Source organism: Mercenaria mercenaria, chromosome 1 (assembly GCF_021730395.1).
Source record: "Mercenaria mercenaria strain notata chromosome 1, MADL_Memer_1, whole genome shotgun sequence".
NCBI classification, from domain to species: domain Eukaryota; kingdom Metazoa; phylum Mollusca; class Bivalvia; order Venerida; family Veneridae; genus Mercenaria; species Mercenaria mercenaria.
The window spans coordinates 38,608,226-38,634,862 of record NC_069361.1 but is presented as its reverse complement, the minus strand read 5'-3'; the positions used below and the strand labels follow the sequence as shown (position 1 = coordinate 38,634,862).

Below are 26,637 nucleotides of genomic sequence, written 5' to 3'. Positions count from 1 at the left end.
GTGAATAATGACATACATACAATTGGTGCTTGAAAATCTGTTTTTGTTTATAACTGCTCTATTAAATTGGACGTCTATGATTTAAATAGGATATATGGTATTTTGATTCATTTCAGATTGTTTGAAATTTACTGTTCATATCATTTGTATACAATTTTAAACAATGTTTTGGTACACTTAAATGTTTCCAGTTTTCATGGTAGACAGGGCTCCAATTTTACCTCTTCAGTGGATATTTTGACTTAATTGAGTATTGAAATATCTTTAAATCAATTTTAAAATGTAATATTTAGAATAAAGAACATGAAAATAATAAATTATTGAACATAAATGTTGAGCAGTTACCTTTTCGCCTTAAACAGATTCACAATTGATAGCAATTTTACGCAAATGTGTGGCCTCTTGCTTTTATAATCAAGGATACAATAAATCATTTTAATGACTGAAGTGGTATAACATTACGATCTATCTATTAAAAGTTGAATTACTATTCAAGTTACCACGTAATTTCGATATGTCAAGAAAAACAACTGTGGAGTCCACATAGACCCAAGAAGTCCAACAACGCTAGTCTTTGAAAGAGATGAGGGTCAATAGTCTACTTTCAGATAGTCCTGAAATTTAACTTCGATAAAAGAGTTATGCTAAACAATAACATTATAGAGAAAATATACTTTGGTAACAACCTGTCTGCCAAAATAATTCTGAAGTTGAGTTGAAACTAACAGAAGATCTTACAATCTGCGAAATAAGTCTAACTAATCTTCCATCCATTTATGATCTCAAGTAGTGCACTAGCATACGATTTCCTGAGACAGTCTACCGATGTAAGTATTTATTTTGTCATCTACAAACACAGACTGATGAGAAACTGAAACCCTATTGACTTTTGAAAGGATTATCTCTAAAATTGTCATACTGTTTCTGTATTTTAACCGTTTCCTAAGAACTTGTAAACTTAAAAATGACATTGACATTAAGCCATTCAAGAGAAAGTTAGCAAAAAAAAAAACATGAATGACTTGAAAGTTTGCAAATGTATTTTGAAATGCTCACCATTTTAGATGTCAAACCAGTAGAACGGGCGAAAATTGTAACAGTTTGCCACTCTTGTTCAGATATATTAAAATTCTGAATATATTCTACGACAATATCTTTTAAAGGCAAACATGAAACCATTAAAAGTGATGCCTTACTCGTTTTGATTTTATCTGTTAAAAAGATGTGTCTAAACGAAGTTTCTGAAATAGAAGCATAAAACTTTCTATCAAGGATAAAACAGCATTTACAAATGACAATCGCTTATTCTGAATCTTTGAAATAAACTGCCAAACAATTAATTATGTCTCCCCCCCCCCCTTTGGGGGAGACATATTGTTTTTGCCCTGTCCGTCCGTCCTTCCGTCCGTCCGTGCGTCCGGTCGTCCGTCCGTCCGTCCGTCCGTCACACTTCATTTCCGAGCAATAACTGGAGAACCATTTGACCTAGAACCTTCAAACTTCATAGGGTTGTAGGGCTGCTGGAGTAGACGACCCCTATTGTTTTTGGGGTCACTCTTCAAAGGTCAAGGTCACAGGGGCCTGAACATTGAAAACCATTTCCGATCAATAATTAGAGAACCACTTGACCCAGAATGTTGAAACTTAATAGCATGATTGGTCATGAAGAGAAAATGACCCCTATTGATTTTGGAGTCACTCTGTCAAAGGTCAAGGTCACAGGGGCCTGAACATTGAAAACCATTTCCGATCAATAACTAGAGAACCACTTGACCCAGAATGTTGAAACATAATAGGATGATTGGTCATGCAGAGTAAATGACCCCTATTGATTTTGGGGTCACTTCGTCAAAGGTCAAGGTCACAGGGGCCTGAACATTGAAAACAATTTCCGATTAATAACTAGAGAACCACTTGACCCAGAATGTTGAAACTTCATAAGATGATTGGTCATGAAGAGTAAATGATCCGTATTGTTTTTGGGGTCACTCCGTCAAAGGTCAAGGTCACAGGGGCCTGAACATTGAAAACCATTTCCGATCAATAACTAGAGAACCACTTGACCCAGAATATTGAAACTTGATAGAATGATTGGTTATGAAGAGTAGATGATCCCTATTGATTTTGGTGTCACTCTGTCAAAGGTCAAGGTCACAGAGGCCTGAACATTGAAAACCATTTCCGATCAATAACTAGAGAACCACTTGACCCAGAATATTGAAACTTGATACAATGATTGGTCATGATGAGTAAATGACCCCTATTTATTTTTGGGTCACTCCATCAAAGGTCAAGGTCACAGGGGCCTGAACATTGAAAACCATTTCCGGTCAGTAACTTGAGAACCACTTGACCCAGAATGTTGAAACTTCATAGGATGATTGTTTATGCAGAAAAAATGACCCCTATTGTTTTTGGGGTCACTCCGTTAAAGGTCAAGGTCACAGGGGCCTGAACATTGATAACCATTTCCGATCAATAACTACAGAACCTCTTGATCCAGAATGTTGAAACTTCATAGGATGATTAAACATGCAGAGTAGATGACACCTATCGATTTTGGGGTCACTCTGTTAAAGGTCAAGGTCACAGGAGCCTGAACATGGAAAACAATTTCCGATCAATAACTTGAGAACCACTTGACCCAGAATGTTGAAACTTCATAGGATGATTGAACATGCAGAGTAGATGACTCCTATTGATTATGAAATCAGTCTATTAAAGGTCAAGGTCACTGGGGCCTGGTCATGTAAAATCATTTCTGGAAAAATAACTTGGGAACCACTTGACCTAGAATGTTGAAACTTAATAGGATGATTGGACATGCAGAGTAGATGACCCCTATTTATTTTGAGGTCACTTGATCAAAGGTCAAGGTCACAGGGGCCTGAACAGTGACTTGAGAACCACTAGGCCAATAGTGTTGAAATTTAGCGGGATGACTGGACATGCGAAGTAGATGATCCCTATTACAGCCAACCATCAGTGTCTCTTTGACTTTCGCTCCTGACCCCTATTGACTTCTTGCCTATAGGACTTTGCATTGGGGGAGACATGTGCTTTTTTACAAAAGCAATTTCTAGTTGATGTTTGTTTCAGTAAGTTCCTTACTAGGCAACGTATTTTGTTTTTTGCATTAACGGTTTAGTTTTGCATAAGTGCTCGAATGATTTCGGAATTAAAACACCAGCTGCCTCATGAATTTCTAAGAAGATTCTTTGGAAGCATAAAAAGCATCGACTAGATTTGACAGAGTTTCATCATGAGAGGAAATTAAATATGGAACACACCTCACTCCCCATAGTTTTATAACACTTGACTTCATGAATCTAAAGGGCCAGAAAATTACAACATTGAGTCAAAGTATGAATTCCGTGATCACGATTGACCAGAAAAAAAACACACACTGAATACTAGCTCCGGGAGAACACACGAACCTATTATTTTCCCATGATCTTTGATGATAAGATTCGTCCTCGTGTCATAACGCAAGAAAGAATCCATTAACCAGATCTGTAACAGATAGAACGTGGTTAATTTAATTAATACATTCTCAAATTGTTGATGTCTCTATAAAATCTATTAGAATTATTTATGTGTGGAAGGACCTAGCAATCGAAAGATCAATGAATCTGAGTACAGTTAATGCAAGTACATCATCAATAAACTTTCCAAGCAAATCATCACTCGCCCGAAGAGCTTTAGTTTTAGAAGATGAAAAAGACCGTTAATATTTTCGCAGAAAAGATTTAATCGATGTTTATTTTGTCAAGCCTTCGGGATGTAAGGTGCTTCTCCTTCTTTTCCGCATTGTTTTTATTCCTTAAGCATTTTCTAACAAAAGATGATAAATGGTATTTTAGATTCTTTTGCAGTCAGTTTCTGAAAGAGATTGAAATATGTCGGGAAAGAATTTTTAGGTTTATATCATTAAGTTATCCAATTCCAGTTTTTCTTAAACATATTTTATTCTTATATATTTTAGATTATTTCAAATGTAGAAAATTCTCAATAGATGTAATTTACTTTAGATAACTAGGTATATAAATTACTTGTGTCTTAAGAGCTTTATTTATAGATAAGTGTTATACATAACAGTGGTTTGTTACAAAACGTCCGGTTTTAGTGGTTATATACATTTATAATAAGTGCACTATTTTAAACCGAAGTTATACATAACAGTGGTTTGTTACAAAACGGCCAGTTTTAGTGGTTATATACATTTATAATAAGTGCACTATTTTAAACCGAATGCAAATATAAAATGAATATATAAAGTACATGCGGTTTCTGTTTATATTTCCAGTTATGAAATTCGGGTCAAGTATATATTTTGAATACTGTGTTAAACATTTCGCACACTTATAATGGCCACTGTCACTATATATATTTGCAACTGTTTAAATATGCATAAATTATTTAAAAAATGTTGCTAATCAGTTTAAATTCTCATACTTGAAATTATATATCCATTACATACATGAGACTAGACATTAATTCCTTACATGTACGTTTCAGGATATAAAAACGAACATATATAAACATAAAAATATTGAATCAAACCAAACAAATAAACAAAATAATAACAACAAACAAATAAGCAGAAAATAAAAAATAAAATATCATATCTATTTTCTTAAAACTTCTATTTACATTTTTTTGTCAAAAGAATGTTTTAAATAATGCAATTTAATTCAGTTTTATGTTTTCCTTGATATCTGTTCAGATCTACTGTTTGATTGATCATGTCCGTAACAGGATTTTCGTGAATCGTGTCTTTATAAACTAAAAAGCAGCATTCTAGAATGATCTTATAGTATATGTCATTTTTATCGTCTCCCAGAGTAGCAGAAGAGTGCTTTTTTTACTTTTAGCATGTGTAAATGTTGAGTTCTGCTCAACCTGGGGCTAGAGGGCGTGGACGGTAGCATGCATTTCCACTACCGTTCATGAACAGGCTCAATCAAACCGAGCCTGCAACATTTTTGTTTTTGTCGTGTTGAGCGACCTGTGAATTTCCACTTTTCTCTATTTTGTCTCAATTATAAATAACGAGAAATGAAGGAAAAACTTCGCTATAGTAGTAATGGATCGAACAGGAGTATTGTAAAAATATTGCGAAGTATTTATAGTAGTGGAAACAAAATTGACATCGTTAAAATCATTCTTTTATTGTAATAGGTTTTCAGATCAACGTAGAGTTTGATACGTTTTTATTATCAATAATTGTATATGGCAAAAAGTTTACTACAAAACCTCGACCTTTACTGCTATCCAAGTTTTTCATAATATGACTATATCTGTCTCTCTACAAAATTCTATGATTCCAGTTCGGTTTCTGCCTTTAACTGAAGATTCCAGTTAAATGAAAATGTATTACAATGTATGTTGTGCTTGATTTTAGAAACACGAAGAAGCAGTTATCATCTCCATAAATATTCTATACAATACTTTCTTTAATTGTTAAATGGAAAATTGCTCATATAATTTCGTTTGGAAAGAAATTGCTGTTTTCCTTTTTTGATATTTTTTATTTAGTCTTCCATTAGTTGAAATACTATATATATTCCATTCGGCATCTCAGAAATAATAAAGCTATTATAATGTATCATGATTCTATGACCAAAACGTGAAACTGCTCTTTTTCATAGTACTAGGAGTTGCATGACTAGAGGAAAGACACATTTAATTTTAACGTAGAATTAAGCATAAGGTTACAAATAAGCTAAAGCACTAGAATATAAATAGCGTAAAGGTTAAGAAATTTACCATTATGCTTTAGAAACGTAAACTCAAAAGAATCCATCTATAAGGAGCTCAACGTAGTGACATTTTACAGGTACTAATACGTTAGGCTTTGGATAAAATAAAATATGGCAAGACAAACTGCATGTTCTCTTTACAGACATACTAAATTTCGTCTGCGTTAATACAAATTTGAATGCATTTTTATTGTTTTTGTTGCTCTCAAAATATCCCATAACCATAACCTAGTGAATAGCGGGCATTTCTTTTCTATTTTGCTCAACATATGTCATGAAAACAACCAATACCCTTCTATAAATTTTCTATTTTTCTATGGGCAACTTCTTTCGTAATCATAATTTGTAATTCTTTACTTATGCGTAAGACAACTATGCCGAGGGAGTATATATTTAATATCTAACGCGGAATCACTTCAAAATACGTTTGGCTAATATCGTGTGTACGTATACCACTAAACATATTTATTATATAATCTAACATAACATGTATCTTATTCATATAACTTTTAGCTGGTCCTCTAATGTTGTATCATTTGGGCTATTACTCTTGTGTAATCGTATAGACTAAGTATAGCAATAAAACCGTTAATCTACTTACGAAATCAGGCTTTGTTATTGTGACAAATGATGTGACCCTTCCGAGATTAATTTTCGTGACGTTATGTCTTGCAATGCCATATGTAATTTGCATAAAGTGTAAAAGGTAGTATAATAATAGGTTTCTTTGTAAGACACTCGTTTCAAAGAGAACAAAGTTCTAGATCGAAATCGTTTTCTTTTTTAATTAAACAACTTTATAATTCAATAATAAACTCATACTGGAGGTGCAAATAGAAATGTCGTAAATTTTGTACTCGGGCAGCTCTCGTAAGTCATAATTTTAGTTATGAACTAGCGTCAATATGACACTAGATCTGGTGCCCCTTTTTTCCTGTGACATAACAGTTGTATGATGCTTGCACACAATGCAAATACAAGTAAACCACCATATTACCATGGACTGTGGAGTGGGTCATCAGATGTTTGTGTGTTGGAAGTAGTTATTGGGTACGAATACTGCAAAACATCACCAAGAAACAAAAGATAAAAGAAACTAAAATAAAATATATGTGACACATATTTTAGGCTATATCTCTTTTCTTGTGGACTGAACAAACAAAACCCAAGGTACACCGATTCATATGCTGAATATTATACAAGGTTATTGCTCGCTGCGCAAATAATTGACTTGTATTATAAGTACAGTACTGAGAATGAAAAACATTCATATTAGTCGATGCTGATTCGTATTTAGCTTGACGTTGGTTTATAACGAATTTCCAGATATTATATATAATAACAAAACGTTCCTGATAAAATCATCTAGGATCATCACGTCGGAAAATTAATACACTTTCTCAATGTCGAATGGTATTATGTCCAATTATAAAAGCCATTTGCATATGCAGAAGCATTTATCTGCGCTAGTTAGTAGAACTTGTCTCTATAATAAGATTTATTACGACCCATTTGGTAAATTTATTCAATTAGAATTCGGGCACGGCTTTCTCAAGATGTATTAAGGACATCTCTTGAAGGTTTTGCGGCATTTTAATATTAAGTATTAGCCATCGCATAATTGTGGCGTTTAAAGTATCAAGTCTTTAAGACCTTTGCATTATCAAGTCTAATGTGTACACAGATAATCAGAGAAAGCTACATGTTGAATCTTTTAAATGAAATGTCTGCAAAGTATGTCTGTTTCTTAAATCTTCATCTTCTAGACTGAATTTCAACTATTATTAAATTGTATTGTTAGCTGAGAGGAATTGTTGGATAAAACAATATGAATCTGACTTGATTTTTGACTGTTTTGCATTTGGTATTGGTGAATGCCTGGGGTGCAATTCTCAGAACATATATAATTGTAACAAGATAAAATCTTCTGACTTATATCGGGTCAAACATTAAGAATACGTGTAGATGTGTCCGAAATATTTTGTTGACATAGTAACACATCTTTTAATACAATATTCCACATATATTTATATATAATAGTTATTCATAAAGAGAACAAATATTATGCAAAATTATAACATTTAAGTTTTATTATCATTATAACAGGTAAACACTTTTTGTGCAATTTTATTTCATTTTATGTCATTTTTATGACATGCAGGTTTCAGTTTTCAACTGATTTCACATTTGTTTATCCTAAATATTGTCCATGCGACATGATCGCCAAATTATTTTTTGTCTATTTTAGCGTTAGCAAAGTTTTTCAAAACAATATAAATAACTGTCATATGAAAAGGCTCCTAATGTGTAATGAAGCCCTGGCAAATTTGTCATTTTAATCAAGCTGCTCAGTGTTTTCTTACAAGCGACCACAAACTTACTTATACTATAATATCTTGAAATGACCGCAATAGACTGATTTATCTATACTTTTTTTTGTATGTATTGACTGGTAATAACGTTTTGCAAACGTTAAATACTTGTTAAAACAAAACATGCCTGGAAAAATCTTCTGAGATATGTATTTGCCGTCCTATTTTACTTAAGTGTAAAACAATGACAGATTAGCGAATGCTGAATTTGAATTTGAATACTAAAAGTTGTTTAAGTATTGAAACATGAACATTAATTGTTTATCGTTTCTGAAGCAACGGCACTACCACTTAACGGTCCACGCCCTTGTGACACTGTCGTATCAAACAAAATTATTGTTTACAATTCGTGGTTACCATTGGATCAATAATCCTCACCATTTAATGCAGTTTATACTCCTTTGTACGAACATACAAAATTATTCATAAACTATTTTTATATAACTTGTGACATTGGACATTTAACCAGGATTCAAGGACGGAATATCTTGAAGCTCTTTAATTTTCTAAACGAGAGTGGACGTTTTTGTCTTTAAATGTCTGAACCGCGAGTCGTTAAAAATACTCTAATCTTCTGGTTCCTTTTTAACCCACAATTTCAGTGAAAAAAGGATGTTTTCTCCGGGACATTGTCCCTTTAACCGTATTCAAAACAGCATTTGATCCTTTAATTGATTTTTTATTCTAAACACAACATGCCATCGCTTATCCCCGTTCAACACTGATTTTTAAGCAATGACCAATATAAAATGTCTGTCAATATTTAATGATGCCACATTTTAATTTGACGTTATCGGCTTCACGCTTACATTTCATATAAATATTTATCCAATTTTGAAAAATGTTGTTTTTAACATAAACAAAATTTATCCAGTTAAGGTCATGTGTATTGCCACGTGGGTATTGTGTACTCACTATTCTTCTAAAGAAATATTAATAATGAAATATCAACTTAAAACTTTGATTTTCTCTATTATATTATATTTCAATGATTTATGACGATATGTGAAGACATGAGATCACTTCTCATGGTATTTTGAACATTCCTCATACCTTAGACGCTTCTGTTTCAAAACACACGTTTCAAGGAAATGAATACAATGACATCTGTGACAGTTATATTGCTGCATGCTTGTCATTAGATTTGACCTTTAATTGACTAGAAATGAAGCTTGTAATTTGAGTTTCCTAATGTTCCTGATATCATGAATAGTCCATCAAAACCGCATGTAACAATGTATTATAACCTTATTGTTGCAAACGACAATTGTCAAATATGTATTCCACAAACTGTTCTGCATTCATTTTACCTAGACGATTTTACATCAAACGGCTCTCATATACTTTCAGACATATATTTTGACTTTAAATCAATGTATAGAACCGTGGCATGTTTTGAGACTCGCCGTATCTTTAGTGTTCACTGTCACCCTGTCACAAAAGGAAGCTACGCTTCCCGCTTTGATTGTGTTCGACGGTCAGGCAGAGGACTCTATGATAGGCATTTTTAAATCCTACGCGAACTGAGCTATTTTGATATGTATCTTCTGGTCGGTTTTATTCGGCCCTAAAGGATGTTTCTTTTGATGCTCTGTCGTCTTCAAAGGCATTGAGTTCATTCGTTTTAGACTCTGATGGTTTGCTTTTATATATAAATTGAGAAGAGTATTTTTGTGTTTTACCTGTCATGCCTTCTGTTGCCATTGCGTGTGTTAGAGATTCACCTGGAGAAAGTTACTTTTATTTACACTGTCCTGTAACTTCGGAACATGTTGGGGACAAGAGTGGGGTTAGGTCTTAGACCTGTTTAAGCTCCCAAGTGTTAGTTTTGCCACTGACCGTTCCAATGCGATGCCTCACGGTGTCACTTCATTTGTCCGATTTGTCCTCATGTGTTTGCTTCGTTTTGTCTGTTCTTGTGTTTGTCTAGTCATGTGCACGTCATCGTGCTTTGGGAGGGCTTCATTTTAGGAACGTGGCTTTACGTGGATATTCATCCTTGTTGTTTATAGATACGTTACAATATGTGTTCATGGAGATACTTCTAAAATTTATTATACAACGAGAACTCATTCTACAATTTTCTTTTGCTGATACTGTATTTATCATGGCTATGAAAACTACTGTATTTGACTGTGTTAACTTATTAACAAACGTTCGTATTAATGTAATAATTCGATATAAATTGCAAACCATTGCCTTTTTCTAAGACCGATAACTCCACAGCTGCTAGAAAGTAAATGGCTACTGGAATAACAGGTCCGCACAGCAGAGAAAAAGGCTGATCTACGGATCGCGAAGTGATGGGTTCGATCCCTGGGTGAGGTGTATGTTCTCCGAGACAGATCACATGCTCATGAGTATGATTCCCGGGCGAAGCGTAAGTTCTACGTAACGATTTAATAAAAGATATCAGTCGTGTTTGAAGTTATTCCACTTCCGCCTTTGATTGATGATGATGATAAATCTGCAGTTATTTGCGAACGAGTTAGTATTGGTACAGGGTCTAGGAACACTTGTTAGGATAACTGTTACGCAATTGAAATACTGTGAAAACGGATTTAAACACAACACAACACAAACAAAACGATAATTACAATACAAACGTATTCATAATATTTTCGAATATTTGTACAGAACTGAGACCAGTCAAAATGTTTCTTTTTGATCACCTCAAATAAAAGACATAATTCGAGTTTCTGTCTTTAAAAGGACAAGTCAAACTGCAAATATTTTACAGAATATATGGTAATATTATATATTATCTTTGCTCTTGGAACACTGAAATAGTGTTTGGTTTCATTTTCTGTTTACTGATAAGTTAAAAAATTATTGATTTTACAACACATGTTCTTAACAAAGTTTGTGCCAGAAATATGTGTTTTTACAGTCGCAGTTTTTTTTTTAATTTTATTAACTGATTACCTGTATGTTTGCATAATATGGGTTCACAGAGACAAAGTTTTTACTTTTTGAGATGATAAGACGTCCTAATCTATCTATTAAATGGCAGAAATCCACCTACATGTTTTGGAAGGCAGCCTCTGAGAGAAAGGCTCGTAACCTTTCAAGTTTGAACTAAACTTGCTTCACAGAGTCAGCAGATGAATTCCCGACCCCTATCCTTCTCAGTTTAAGGTCTTCTTAGAATGTTGTAATGTGAAACTGTGTCCAAGGAGCTTATGAGTAACAAACAAAACTCAATTTGAATATGACCACACTGCACCAATCGAATGTAAAAATGTAATTTCAAATAAAGTCTTTAAGATATCGGATTATTAAATCTGCTATTCGTGTGTTGTAATTTGTAATACAGTTGTACTCCGTCCGCCTTTCGATGGTCTACATAGTATGGTTTAAGTTTTTCTAACTGTGAATTCATCAGATTATATAAATGACCATAGTGCAAAGTTTTACTATTATATGGGTATAGAGATAAATTGTTTTAGTATATCTCGAATGTTTCATTAAAAGATTATTACATGTATCATTATATTAGTATTCTTGTAAGTGATTGATTTATATACAATTTTAATAATTTTTAATGGCAAAAAACTTTTTATATTCATGTTTTATACTTGTGCATTCCTAAAGCTGCACAATGGCTTAATAGAACGGATGAAAAGAACATTGTTTGCACATTAATTCAGTATGGAATTTAAATAAGATTGGTTCCTTTACAAACAACAATTGACAAAAGCTCCTCAGTTAACATTTAAGTGGCGCACAAAGCTATAATTTAAGTTTGCTCTGTCTGGGCATTTTCATAGATACGTTTCGAATAACAACAAGTAATATCATTTTTATAATAGACACATAAAAATATTAATTTGCAATTTAACATATGAGATTTACTTAAAATCGACTGCATAGCTACCAAGTATGTGTAACATTTAAACAAAACAAAATGTGAAAAAGGTGCAGTCGTGTTCCAACAACCATTTGCCTATGGAATCATACAACAGTGCAATAGACACGAAACTACGCAGGTAGCCTCTTTTGTACCTTCACTATATGCCAGTCATGATATAAATATCGGAACTACACAACTTGTTAATGTTTAATATTTCAGTACACCAACACATGGTTCCCGTAGTTGATCTTTATAGCAGATATCCAACAATAATCAAATGGAAGTGAAATTTTAAACGAGTGTAGCATTGTTGATAAAAAGCAATTGATTATCCCACATGACCAGGTATTGGGTTATTTTAGTGGTCGATTGTGTCTAGTTTAAATAAGTATCTTCAGCTCCTTTTAACGGCATTGCAATCATTATTTATATTATGTGTGTATTAATTCAATGAATAATATCTTCAACATTTTTTTCTGTGTTATTCATTCCATTTTTAGAAATATTCGTTATAAGCGGTAACAACAGCAAAGTGAAAAAGTGCAGATTGGCCAACAAAAATAAATGAAATTATTGCGGGTTATAAGTTTAGAAGTGGCCAAATGTCAAAACTGTCTCACTTATTTAGATTTCCTCCAAAACAAATAATGATATAATAACAAGACGGTGACAGGCAATATTGCATTATAGAAAAGAAAATGTAACGTTACTGGCTATTATTTATCAATTATATCAATTCACGTTAGACCTTTGGTGTTGAAAATAATAACATGTCTGACTGTCGAATGGTTTGGTCATTGTTAAAAGCAAGCTAACGATTGCTTTAAGTAGATGCACACGTCTCTCCATATTTCTATTTTAAATACAAGGGGATGAAATGGAAAAGAGTATCTGGTCATGTCACAAAGACATGTGTTCTTGCGTAAGACCGAACAGAATATTAAATGTAAACATTATACTTTTGGGGAGACCAGAAAGGAAAATCTACATTTTTAATTGGATATAATATGCGAAACAGCAAGGATAATAACAGGATAAATATCAAATAGAGAAAGCAACATCAATTCTTATAACGCACCACCCACATTAATGTATGTACGTGAAAAGAAAGTAGGTATGAAGACAGGTTGGTTGGTAGGTAGGTACGAAAGACCCGTGGTGACATTTCAACTTCATTATTTCACGATTTCTGCTTCATGATTTCACAATTTCCACTTCATGAATTCACGAACTCACGATTTCTGCTTCCTGATCTCACGATTTCCAATTCAAGAATTCACGATTTCACGAAAAAAACTTCACGAATTCACGATTTCTTGATTTCACGATTTCCACTTCATGAATTCACGAATTCACGATTTCTGCTTCCCGATTTCACGATTTCCACTTCACAAATTCACGAATTCACGGAAAAAATCACGATTTCATGAATTCACGATTTCACGATTTCTCGATTTCACGATTTTATGATTAAACTTCACTTTTTCACGATTTCCACTTCATGAATTCACGAATTCACGATTTCTGCTTCCGGATTTCACGATTTCCACTTCACGAATTCAAGATTTCACGAATTCACGGTTTCACGAAAAAAACTTCACGATTTAACGAATTCACGATTTCATGATTAAACTTCACGATTTCACGATTTCTTGATTTCACTATTTCCACTTCATGAATTCACGATTTCACGATTTCACCATTAAAAACTCACGATTTCATGATTTCTTCATTTCACTTTTTCCATTTGGCCAATCCATTCCGTTACTCTCCAATCAATGAAGTGTTAACGTAATGAATGGTCTGGGTTACAGAGGATGAGTTTATACTCCTGCATACGTCTGTGTGGAGGTTGGGGAGGGATATTGGTGCCTGTACAACACAGTATTGGGTACTTTCAACAATAAAACATGTATGAACAAAATAAGATGCCCAAGTAGCTTTACTGTTTCAGACAATTCCAAAATATATAAGTACATTGTATGTTTATCATGCCCCCGTCATTTATGGTGACGGAGCATTAAGCCTTGCAGTTGTCCGTTCGTCATTCCGTTATTTTGGAATCCGTATTTCCGTCCATGGACACATTGGTTTCTGTTCATTTAACGCTTGCATAGATTGATTTTATATTTTGTATATATTTTCCACGCCTATAACGTAGTAAAACGTCTAAGCCGCTTTTTTACGTTTTAAATGGCCCTCGTGGTAAGGCCGTACTCTTGATCAACTCAGTTTGCATAACATTTACACAGCAGGTGGCAATAGCTTACATGTGATAAAGATGCATCGCTTTTCATTCAATAGAACAAAGATGGGGAGATTACTAAAACCGAAAAAACGGGACTGGAACAATTTCACATTTAAAGCAATAATGCATTCTAAAAGTATTGTTTTTTAAGTCTTTTTCCTCGTCAGTTGAGGCATTTTCGGCCAGTTTTCACTTTCAGTACCTAAACCGGGTTGTACAAATATATAACACGCCATCTTACATGTAGCGAATATCACCCGCGGTTTTCTACGTCATACATTAGTCATGTGACTAATAAAATCGCGAAAAGTTGAAATTGTACTATAATTATGAAATCGTGAAATCGTGAAATCGAGAAATCGTGAATTCTTGAAGTGGAAATCGTGAATTCGTGAAATCGTGAAATTTAATGGTGAAATCGTGAATTCGTGAAATCGTGAAATCAAGAAATCGTGAAATCGTGAAGTTTAATGGTGAAATCGTGAATTCATGAAGTGGAAATTATGAAATTGAGAAATCGTGAATTCGTGAAGTGGAAATCGTGAAATCGTGAAATCGTGATGTTTTATCATGAAATCGTGAATTCGTGAATTCATGAAGTGGAAATCGTGAAATCAGGAAGCAGAAATCGTGAATTCGTGAATTCATGAAGTGGAAATCAGGAAGCAGAAATCGTGAATTCATGAAGTGGAAATCGTGAAATCATGAAGCAGAAATTGCGAAATAGGTAGGTACATACTTATGTGTGCTTATGCAGAAACCGAGGACGAAAAAAACAAAGAAATGGGCAATGTATACCACCGTCAGCTCAGAACTGTCAGAAGCTCTTTTTTCATTACTTAAGCCACCAAAATTTCTATTTCAGCTATCTGTTTTTATTTCTATATGTATAAAAGGGCTCTAAAATTTCAACCTACGCGATGATTCTTCTAGTTTAGTTCCTGTTATGGTATTTTAACTCAGCTGTGTTTTTTGTTAAATCTTTGTTGATGCTGTTGAAGTTGGCTTTCAGCCTTCTAAATAATGTTTGATAACATGAGGATATCCTACACGTATTAGTTTCTGTCAGTTTCAAGTTATGCTGATTTCTTCACAGCCCTTGCATTTGAGGTTTATCTTATCATATTTTCGGGTTCTTTGGGATCATGGAGTATATTCAGTTTTACTATAATAATAGAATTCCGCATTAGCCTGTTCTAGGGGGCGCGAGGGGTGTAGCACATTTCATTACCTGTCAAGAACAGACTCAATCAAACCGACTCTGCTTTTATATTGATCGGTTGCGTGATATGCTTCCAAAAGACCTTTCCACAGATTTTATCAAAACAAGAATATAATCATGTTTATATCCAGTTTCTATTTTGGTCTTAGAAAAAGTTCTCACAACTTACGTAAAGCACGCTCGCTGACTACTTTCTAAATTCCATATCAGTACTCGTAGTTGGAAAGAAATTTAAATGATTACTGTAAAATTCCGCTTTCATCGAGATTTAAATCCAGGAATCTGACTTTATTTCCATGTACCATTAATGTGTTATCAGATGTTAATATGTCGTTGTAAATTTAAGAATGTAACTTTATCTTCGCTTGAATATATACATGTATTATCATATCTCATCCACTTAGTGAGCTATAAAGATATTTAACCTCCATGTATTTACTTTGACAGTTGCAAACGGGTGTGATGTACCTAATATATAAAGATCACATTTCACCTCTCACATAAAACTGACTGTCCTTTTGCAATCATATCAATACCTGTACAAGATGATTATATTCAAAATTGTATTGGTTAATATGTTTATCAGTTGATCACAAGTTTCATGTTAAACATAGCGTGATATCTACTACATTTGGACCTTCGTGTAATAAGTGGCAGATATGATTATTCATATTCAGCAAGATTTCAAGTTGACAACCTCTTCATGTTTTTGCAGTATTTAGTATTTTATTGACATTAAATCAGTTTTATACTTTGACATCTACATATTCCATAGAACAAAAAATGGAACTCAAAGATTCCGACAAGTTGAAAGAAATGCGTTGTGATCCCTACTGTTAAGATTAATATTAACTAAACAGTATACACTGTACTCATGCTCTGACTTATAACTCTCTCAAAAGAGTTTTCATGTCGTTGCTAATGGCCTGTCAGTGACTAGTTTGTTCTTACCTTGAGCTGTTCGGAAGCTATTCGGATCGCGGAACATCAGTGATTTTACACAGGTGCATGCTTATGCAGAGAGGGGCATATTGTGCCTTCCTCCACCTTTAAAAGCTGAAAAGTCGCCTTATAAACTTTAAAGGTCGTCAATCACATTTGAGCGACATCTTCTAAAATATTTAGGTTTCATATATTTTGTTAGATTTATTTAAGGAACAAAAAAGTTCCATTACATTGAGTTAGATCCCTTTTGGAAATGTATGATTTATTACTTTTTACGAAATTTGTAATTATCTCCCTTTAATACAAAAGTGTTTAAAAAGTGGATTATTTATTTTAATTTCAACATAATGTCTAGTTTTCCATTTGCATTTGATATATATTGGATAATTCATTCGCAATGCAAGTTTATAGAATTATTATAACCTCCCTTTGTCTATCTTGGTTGCGCAATCATGATAGATTAACAATAAATTGATTCTAAAGCCACACGCAAGTTTTAAAACAACGTGTGGCTTCAGAATCAATTTATTGTTAATCTATCATGATTGCACAACCAAGATAGACAAAGCGAGGTAATAATAATTCTATAAACTTGCATTTCGAATGAATTATGGCAAAATATGTTCATGTCAATGCAAATCTTTGACAACTCTAATACAGTAGTGCTTATATTCATAACACTCCTTGGGCAAAATATGTTTATTAAATTTATACTTATGCTAATATTACGCTATCTTGGTTGGACAAACAAGATAGGAAAATCAAAGTTTAAATATACTTCCTGTGAAAATCTGACGTGTATTTAGAACTCGATGAACACAAATAAATGTAAATGATCAGTTGGCAAAGTTTCAAAAACAATCCACAAGTTGACCACAATCTGCCTAACCGCATTTAAGTGTGTCGATGTGACGTTAAACCCAACTAAAAGTCTAATCCATATCGGCTGATAAGTTATTTTTGCTATCTTTTACAGCAAGGTCATGTATCGCTTAGATAAACGCTTATGCGACACTTTATATGACAATTTAAATACAGCAACAACGTATTCGCTGTTCTAGTAATTGAATGTTAAAAAGTTAAATCTACATGTAACGCTAGAAGATGGATATTAAGGATTCTGACGAACTTAAAGAAATATACTGCGAATCGTGCTACAGAGATGAACTTAAAGGCTCTTGTGCTGATGGATTCTGTGTGAACTGTGTAGAATACTTATGTGCAACGTGCATAAGGTATCATAAGAAACATTTAGCGGATCATGTTCTACATAACAAAAGCAATATGCCCCAGGAAATTTGCTATGAACATTGTGAACTACATCCAAACGAACCGATAAAATTTTACTGCGATTCATGCGACGTTTTTGCTTGTTCAAGTTGCAATGTCAAGATGCATATTCGTCACGCTGTTCAGCCGTCGTATCGTCTATCTAGCGAGTTTGAAACAAGCGAAGAGTTTAAACTCTTGAATGAACAGCTGAATGAAGCAGAAAAAGATGCAGCCAATTTAAGGAGAAGATTAGAAGCTAATGCTATCAGTTGTGCAGAGAGTAAACAAAATTTGGAAACGTCCCTTGTTGAGCAGAAAGATAAGCTTATTGCATCATTTGACATTTTCAAAACAGATATTAATAGGTGTGTGGATAAACTGGAAAAAGACAACGAAAATAAGATTCAGGCGCAGTTGAGGGACGTTTCTTTGATTGAATCGAATATAATGTCTGTGAAAACAACATTGAGAAAGGCCACTCATGGCTACAAGCTTTTCATGGAGACAAAAAAATCGAAGCAGGTAATGAAACCGTTGAGACTTAAAATAGCTGACATGAAGGGCTGTATTGGTATTACTGAATACAGCTATGAACCGCGTGATGTAACACCGAATGGACAATTCGGTTTTATAAAGATAGACGGTCAGAAACATTTTATTTCTCCAGTAACAGCTGAATCAGATGTAAAAACAGCGACAGAAACACGTTTTTGTCAAGTTCTCAATCGAATACAAAAGCTGTTACTGATTTTTGCTATGCTTCTTTGGGCATTTACTGTGCCTTATGGTATGCTGTTATTGGTTAAGATTCTGTTATGTGCTGTGATCATCACTTCTCTTTTATACTTCGGTTCGACTGATTTGTCGTTTGTTGCAGTTTGTAAGTGTGTGATAAAATTTGTGTTTGATGCAACAGCTGTTATATTTCTGCTTATAATTTCAGGTTTTTTGGTTAATCATATTTATATAAACAGGTGGAATTTATACACTACTTATACCGAAATATTTGAAATGTCTTAAAATAAGATCAACCGTTAGAGTTAGAAAAAAGTCAATGTTGTGAAATCATTCAATTCGTAAATTGTCGTTTTTTAGGCCTCAATAGCTTTTTCTTGGCAACATAAATTCGTGGATGTTAAATTTTAGATTTTTTTTGTATTAATGGTTACCTGCACGTGTCATACAGCTCTGCTATGGATACCGAATTGACAATCTTCGTTGCGGTGGGCGGAGGGATAAGCGAGTGATTATGCGCCAAGTCACGTCAGTGTTATCTCGTAATTACGATCAATAGTCAAATTTTGAGACAATCAATACGAAAATGTTGGCGCCAATTTAAAGACACATGTGATATGGTTTAGCATTCATGTTTGTATTATTATCAAAGAGATACGATTTGTTTTGCGAAAATGTGTTTTTTTCTTCATGAATACGTTTTTTTAATTGTTGTCGCCCCATTTACCTGCACGATAAAAAGAGAGTATCTAGCGTTTTTCAAGTTAAAAGTTCTTACAAAATTCCTTTAAACATCATATTTTTAATTTAAACGTTCGCTAATACGTACATATTTTGTTTGCTGTAATAGTATTGAGTTATAGATCCATGAAAAAATTACACCTCGCCCAGGGCTCGAACTCGCGACCCCGCGATTCTGAGCTAAGCGGGCGGGCTAATGAAGCATTAGAACCCTAAATGTATGTACTTTAGCCAACCTTTCAAATGTAACAATTGTCATCTTCCTAATTTTGTTTTCGAGATGTGAGGTCTAAAAAGTTTTAAATATACTACACTTATATTTGCTTAAGGAACATTCACAAAATGTTTGATAGACTAAGTATTATTGTAGAAATGCCATCTTTCCAAATCGTCTCCAGTTATGTTAATGATTTTGAAATCGATATTGAAAAGGCATGTTGGTATACCTGTATATACATTTGAATATTTTCCCAACTCTATAGGAGTTTGATTATTTTATAATCTGTTTATATTTGATTACTCGTATATTCATTTCTATTTTAATTTGAATTTCTTAAAATCTGTGCTTTTTGTTTGTGTAACAATCTAATTTACTTTGTATTGACCTAATTAAAATAAAATTAGTTAAACGTAAAGTCGTTATTTGTCGTTAATTGTCGTTATTGATAAACAAAATCTCTAAAAAGATCCATCGGAAGCATAGAATGCAACCAAACGAGAATAATAGCAGACTCGGTTTGATTGAGTCTGTTCATGAGAGGTTATAAAATGTGCAACACCTCTCACACCCCCTGGCATCGGCTTAAGCGAAACTCTATTACACATCTATTGAATGGACTCCATGATCCCAAAGGATGTAACATGTCTCCGTAACCAAGAATTGTAATTACCAGAGCAAGTACTGTATTATTTCCTTTGGGTTCTGGAAAGCATGTGAAAGATTATCATACCATGAACAAGCAACTTTTGCATGAAGAATTGCAGAATAATTAGTAAGTGTTTGAGTGACATACCATTCAATAATATCGATTTACTACGTATGAAATCGACCGATATACTAAGACTAACGTCATTTATTTCTTTGCGTCGATTTTAAATATTTGGGAAGAGAAAGGCAGTATTAAACAAAACTGCCAGAATGTCAGAATATACGTCCGTCATCTCAAATTTCTTTACACTAGCACTTGTATTTGCAAATGGAATTTTAATGCTGTGGTTGAGTAGTAATTATTGTAATTCTTTCGTTTTTATAAATCCACAAAAAAAACAAGTAGAGATACCTTGAAATATACCTAAAATTTGAAAGTAACATCTATGTTGTACCGCAGGAAAGTAGTCTTGGTTTTTCCCTACGGTCAATTATAGAAAAGTTACAATATAAGTTATTTGTAGTAACAATTAAGGGAGATAATCTTAAAAAAAACCATTCTAAGTCCATACAAAAATCCTTACCAGGTAGAGACAGGTTAAAATATACCCTCTAAATTGGATGTAACATGCATGTTGTACTACAGAAAAGTGGTCTTGAAAAAGTTACAATATAAGCTATTTATAGTAACAACAAAGGGAAGTAGTTCTAAAGAAGGGACCTGTGCATGACACTCCGTCTCATGATAGTGTACAATTGTGCCAAGTTACATCAAATTCCCTCCATGCATGAAGAATAAATGCTCCGGACAAAGTCATTCTTGTATCTTACCTTTGACCTCTAAGTGTGACCTTGACCTTAGACATAAGGACCTGGTTTTTCTGCATGACACTCCGTCTCTTGGTGGTGAACATTTGCGCCAAGTTATATCAAGACCCCTCCATGCATGAAGAAGAAATGCTCCGGAAAAACATTTCATTTTTGTATCCTTTGACCTCTAAGTGTGACCTTGACCTTAGATCTAATGACCTGGTTCTTACACTGTATCTTATGATGGTGAACAATTGTGCCAAGTTACATCAAAATCCCTCCATGCATGGAGAAGATATGCTCAAGACAAAGTCATTCTTGAATTTGACATTTGACCTCTAAGTGTGACATTGACCTTAGACCTAGGGACCTGGTTTTTGTGCATGACAATTCGTCTTATGATGGTAAACAATTGTGCCAAGTTTCATCAATCTCCCTCCATGCATGAAGAAGATATGCTCCGGACAAAGTCTGTGGACGCCGCCCGTCCGGCCGCCAGGGGCGTTCTTATAATACGTCCCGTTTTTCAAACGGGCGTATAAAAATCATATAAATCTGGCATCTGCTGTATCACGCCATTGTAATACCGAACTCTCGTTCTCAAACATAATGAATCTCTTGGGAACTAAAAGTCGGTTTGTACTCAGCAGATATGGCCAATGTGCTCTTTATTTATGACCTTAAACTGCGCTAAGTGGTGTCCATTTTGCAATTATGATGGCAGTACGCTTTAGCATTTATACAGAGGTTCGGGATTTAGTAATAAAATATATAATATGATATATATAAAAAATAACGTTTTTCCTGAAATGAAGCATCTTTTTCCAAAACAAAAATTCATTTTACACATTCACTTCTAGTATTCTAAGTTGTATAGCAAATAACAGCCGTATCACATCGGTGTTGTTCATTGCGCAACTGGTGTAACTAAATTGTATTCTGTGAATATCTTGTGCAAGAAAACATTTAACTGGTATTAATCAATGTTATTACATTTTCAACTTGATATTGATTTATAATAGTATCACAAATAGTTCATGTATGTTCAATGTATTGGAACATTTTTGAATTCACATTTCCCTCTTTTCTTAAAAATGGACTTAAATAGAAACATCACGAATATGATCCAGTACTTCAACTTCTGTACCTGTCTCTCAAATCGGATTGATTTGGACATTTTGCTGATACAAAAGTTGGAAGTCCTATATATTAAGTTGTTGATCGCTATGTCCCTGGGAGAAATATTACTGCATCAGTTTTGAAGATTGATATGTTGGCTGTAAGAAACAGTTTATTCTAATATTGCAGAACTATATCAGATCTCTTCACATGATTTTCATCAATTGTATAGTTAGTATCACTGAAGTGTAGTTTTTGTCAAAACTGAACATTCATGTATTGAGTAGGAAAAGATAATTATGAAAAGAAAATTATTATTACCATAGTTTGTCTGGCTGTCAGAGACCAATTTCAGATCAACATTTTTAGCCGAAAACATGTAGCAGTTTAAACATTAACGACAACCGTAGTAGTATGTGTCTGTCAACAATTTTCTAATGTATGTTTTGCTCATACTCCGATATTTCGTTTTACTAAATCAATACTAAATCAATCAATATTAAAACTATTAACTAACACTCGTTCTTCCATAATGCGATTATTTCTTTACCGTCTGACGTTCAACAGCCATACTGTTCAGTTTGGTTTGGTGCATATACGTATTGTTATTCATATTAAACGGTTTCACACACCGTCTGAATAAATCAAATATATGCTAAGAAACCACTCCGCATTGTTGGGGTACAAATGGAATAAGTATGATGTATACAATATGTATTGGCCGATTGTGGGATTCTTTATCGATTTGAACGTTTGATAAATTATAGACAAATTGGTTGTCATCAGCAGACATTTTACGTTATTTATATTCTGTTCTAGGGAAATTAAGATAAACTGTTATTCTGCTGCCACAATATGTCCAAGCTGTTAATAGACAGGTTTCACCGTACGTATTAGAAGTCCCGGGGGTAGAGAAAACGTGGACACAATTGTGGAGAATGACGGTGATAAAATGGTAAGAAAGAACTCATATTTGAGAAGATATAAATGCACCTATTGAGTCACAAGAAAGTGTATTCAGTATATATAGACAATATAAATCATATTCTATTCCAGTCAACTCTAAAATTATCGTAGGACATGTTGAATACCAAATTAAATTTATGTCAATGGACGACAAGATCAGCTTAAAGCAGCAACGAATACGTTGGTTTTAACATTACTTCTATTTTTCAGGAAATGTGTGTCAAGAGGCAAATGTAAACGAAATGTTGTTAGACAATAATCCCAGCCCTTCCTGACGGGTCGAAATCGCGATAGGATTTTGCTTTGAAAGTTATAACAAAAAATACCGAAGTTTTGAATATCATGGAGGATTTTTTACTTTTGTTTTCTGTACAAAAAGCAATTGGCAAGTAGTAACCAGCTAAACTATCGCAGTTTGGCCTAAGAAGCTCTTTCTAAATGAAAGTTGAATACAATCTCGCAATGAAATTCCACGGTGTATGTATTATTCTTTGTGTTTCGACATTGGTCACTGAAATGTAACAGACTAGATCTATCAATAAGATCGGAAAGACGCTAGAGGAAGAAAATTATCTGTCCAAAATGGATATAATTATTTTAAAAGTGGCCTAGAAAGACTACCTATTTGTATCAGTTCCCTGTCTTTGAAAGTGGACGAGACAGTTTTCAAAATTAAGTCATATTCACATACTTTCAGTCTCGGTTATATTGAACAGTAGCATTATGAAAAGACGGACCGCTGACAACACTATCCAAGCTAAACGTGATAACATTACAGCTACACTGTCAGATTTGTCTTATTCAGTCAAACGCCGTTTATGACTCTTCTGTAAGTGAAGGTTTGTTTACCTGATGATCTTTGTTGTCTTTCAAAGTTCTCTGTAAACATACTAAAGATCTCTGTCATGCTACCATTCCAATTAAATTTTTGTTTAGTACAATACTCTCATTATTGTTATTTCTGGCGTGATGTTACATAAACATTAAAAGACTCAATTTAATAACATGTCGACGTAATAATGCTTGGGGAGTTTATAAACGAAAACTGCTAGTGCAACTAATTTTCCTCATAATTATATATAGTTCGAGTCAGTACATACTCTGTATTTAAAAATCATGATAGTAAATCGAAACTCGGAGATGAGATGGGCATTGTTTTACCATTTTATCTCGAATATTTGAATAACAAGCACCGGCTCTGTCGTCATCGCCACAATCGGACCTTGCAACAGATTAAGGCTCTCAATATAGCTATAATTCTACGGTACTGCCCCTATTGTCACCAAATTTCAGCTGTGGTTTTACTTTAGTAGGAGCAAGAATCTTTAGGTTATACGAACTTCAGCCCTAAAGGTCAAAGTCCCTGGGGTCCAGCTACCGTAATTGTGTTGATCACATTTTAATATGTGACAATGTAATTTCTTACTTTCTATATCTTATACATGTATTATTCACTTTAAATGATTACTTCTGTTTGAAAATTACTGATTTTGCTTTAGGGTTTAAAAGGTCAAAAGCACTGGAGAACACGCCCACGCACAAGCTTTTGAACGTCATTCTGCGTTTGGTCATGTACCGTTGTAGTGTTCTTAGTATCCCAGACATCTTCTACCAATTTTCCAAACCACACAGTTTCAATTCCCTTATGCACAGATGAAAGTACACACGTTTCCTCAATTATCTTCTGACACCTCATCCAGCAATTGTTTTCAGAATCCACCGTAAGTACACAACAATTTCTACACCATATCCACTTACAACGTAAAACTGTTTGTAAATAGTCACTATTGTTTTCCTCCTTACTGTTTTTATATATTCCCTCTTTTTACACTACCTATATTATTCCGCGATTATAAACAGTCGCTATCCTATTTGTATAGATATGGATTCCGAACCGAAGCAATTTTGACGTACACTGTTAGAAATCATTATTATATGGTAAAATTATTATCTACATTGCTTGTTGGTGACAGCATACGGGATACTCGCTGTCTAGGAAATCCGTATCAGGCGAGAGCCGACTACCTTTAACTTATTAATTTTCTGAATTTGGACATTACTACTAACAAAACGCTATCTTGCCTACAACTCTAAACTTCAATATTTGCTGAATAAATCGTAAAAGACAGTCGAACGGAAAATTGGTCATAAAATAACACAGGGCAAATACTATTAAACTGATGGGTAATGCTATAATCAGCAAATTTTGTAAATTTAAGTAGCTACTTACAGTGTAGACCGGAATTCTGCAATCATATTTTATTTTGGTTTATAGCACCATATTAACTTTTGTTGACTAACAGAAGCCATAAATGCACAACGAACTGTATTTTGATTGTATCTCTGATGAGCAAAGCTCATTTATACAGGTTATGAACTGGCTTTCGATCAGAAACACAAAAAAATTTTTCATCCTTTCATATGCTTCCCCATATTTCCTGTAATTTCAGTTGCTTGCTAATACGATGTATGTCCGTCTAGATGGCTTTAATACATAATCAGCCAAATGAAATAATCCCTTTTGTAAAGGTTTAAGATTACAGGATTTTCTGTATTCCATCAGCGCTGCGTTTCAATTAAATTGACATGCGGCACGTAAAGATTGCATTTCTAATAGGAAACACTGTTTGTTCCCGGATATTTCTCGCCTCATGTCAGAATAATAAAAACAAATAGCAGGATTAACATATTCGCGTCATGTCATTTTGCATCCTTTGAAGTGCAATTTGAAAGTTTTATTTGTATAAAACTGATTGAATTTCTTGCTGGGACTTTGCGTGATTATTGTAATATTTTTTAAAAAATTTTAACATTGTAATAAAGTAATACCATATCCCTTGAATCAGGTAATTTTGCACATATAAAATGAAGATGTTTTGATGTCAGAAATATGAATTGCACTAGTCAGACATAAAGTTGACATCTAAGAACCCGTCTTTCAGCTTTAGAAAGTGTTTTTATTTTGCGTCTCTTACTCAAATTTTTGATATTATTGTAGTAACGTAGTACTTACGTATTTTCGGTAATCTTTTTATGTGTGTTACTTCTAGTTACCTATTGAAGCATACATTACGGTAAATGTTGTTATTTATCAATTTAATAGTAACTTATGACAGTAACAGTGCCCCACTGTGTTCTGTTATTTGTTCGTTTTGTCCTCGTGTGTTTGCTTTGTATGCGTGTGTGTGTATTTATAATGTGCACATCTGCGTGCTGTGGGTTTCGTTTTGGGGAGGCTGCGTTTCTGGAACATGGCATTCCCTGTTTGATATTTCTCCTTTTTTATGAGATTTCACATTACCCGACCGATGCTTACCATTAAAAAATGCTGCCAAATTTGTGCGTTTTAATCACTAATTCATACTGGTTAAACAATACATGTGAAAACTGTGTTTGATGTTAATGTGTTTAAATTGATAAATCCTAAAAACATGTCCTTGTAAACAGTCGTGTGTGTCGTTTATTGATAATCTGTTCATTCTTATATTAAAGTAAAATCAGTAGAGAATTGCTGTCCATTGAAATGATTAACTCATACCAAGGAAATATTAGAGTATTTCCGGATACCCTGGGTACAGTGAGGACTTCTCAGGAAAAAAAGTTTATATGTCAGCTGAGTAATAAACTAATGGATGTGTTAAATTACGTAGTAACATTAGAAGAAACAAATTTCTTTGATCATAACCCTGGATAATAAATATTACTTTTAGATGTCCTTATCATA

At 33.8% G+C, this 26,637-nt stretch overlaps 2 protein-coding genes across 2 annotated transcripts in view; one reads left to right on the top strand and one right to left on the bottom strand.

Annotated features, from left to right (window-relative positions):
- The window catches only part of LOC123545657 (uncharacterized), a 46,403-nt gene that overhangs the window by 5,846 nt on the left and 13,920 nt on the right, over positions 1-26,637 (bottom strand). The gene's annotated exons all lie outside the window — the stretch shown is intronic.
- On the top strand, positions 17,389-19,785 carry LOC123545656 (uncharacterized). Its single transcript, XM_045331969.2, has one exon. The coding sequence runs from the start codon at positions 17,507-17,509 to the stop codon at positions 18,692-18,694; it is 1,188 nt and encodes a 395-aa protein (XP_045187904.2). The 5' UTR covers positions 17,389-17,506; the 3' UTR covers positions 18,695-19,785.

Coding starts and splice junctions, on each gene's coding strand:
- LOC123545656 (XM_045331969.2), top strand. CDS start 17,507: ATGGATATTAAGGATTCTGACGAACTTAAAGAAATATACTGCGAATCG.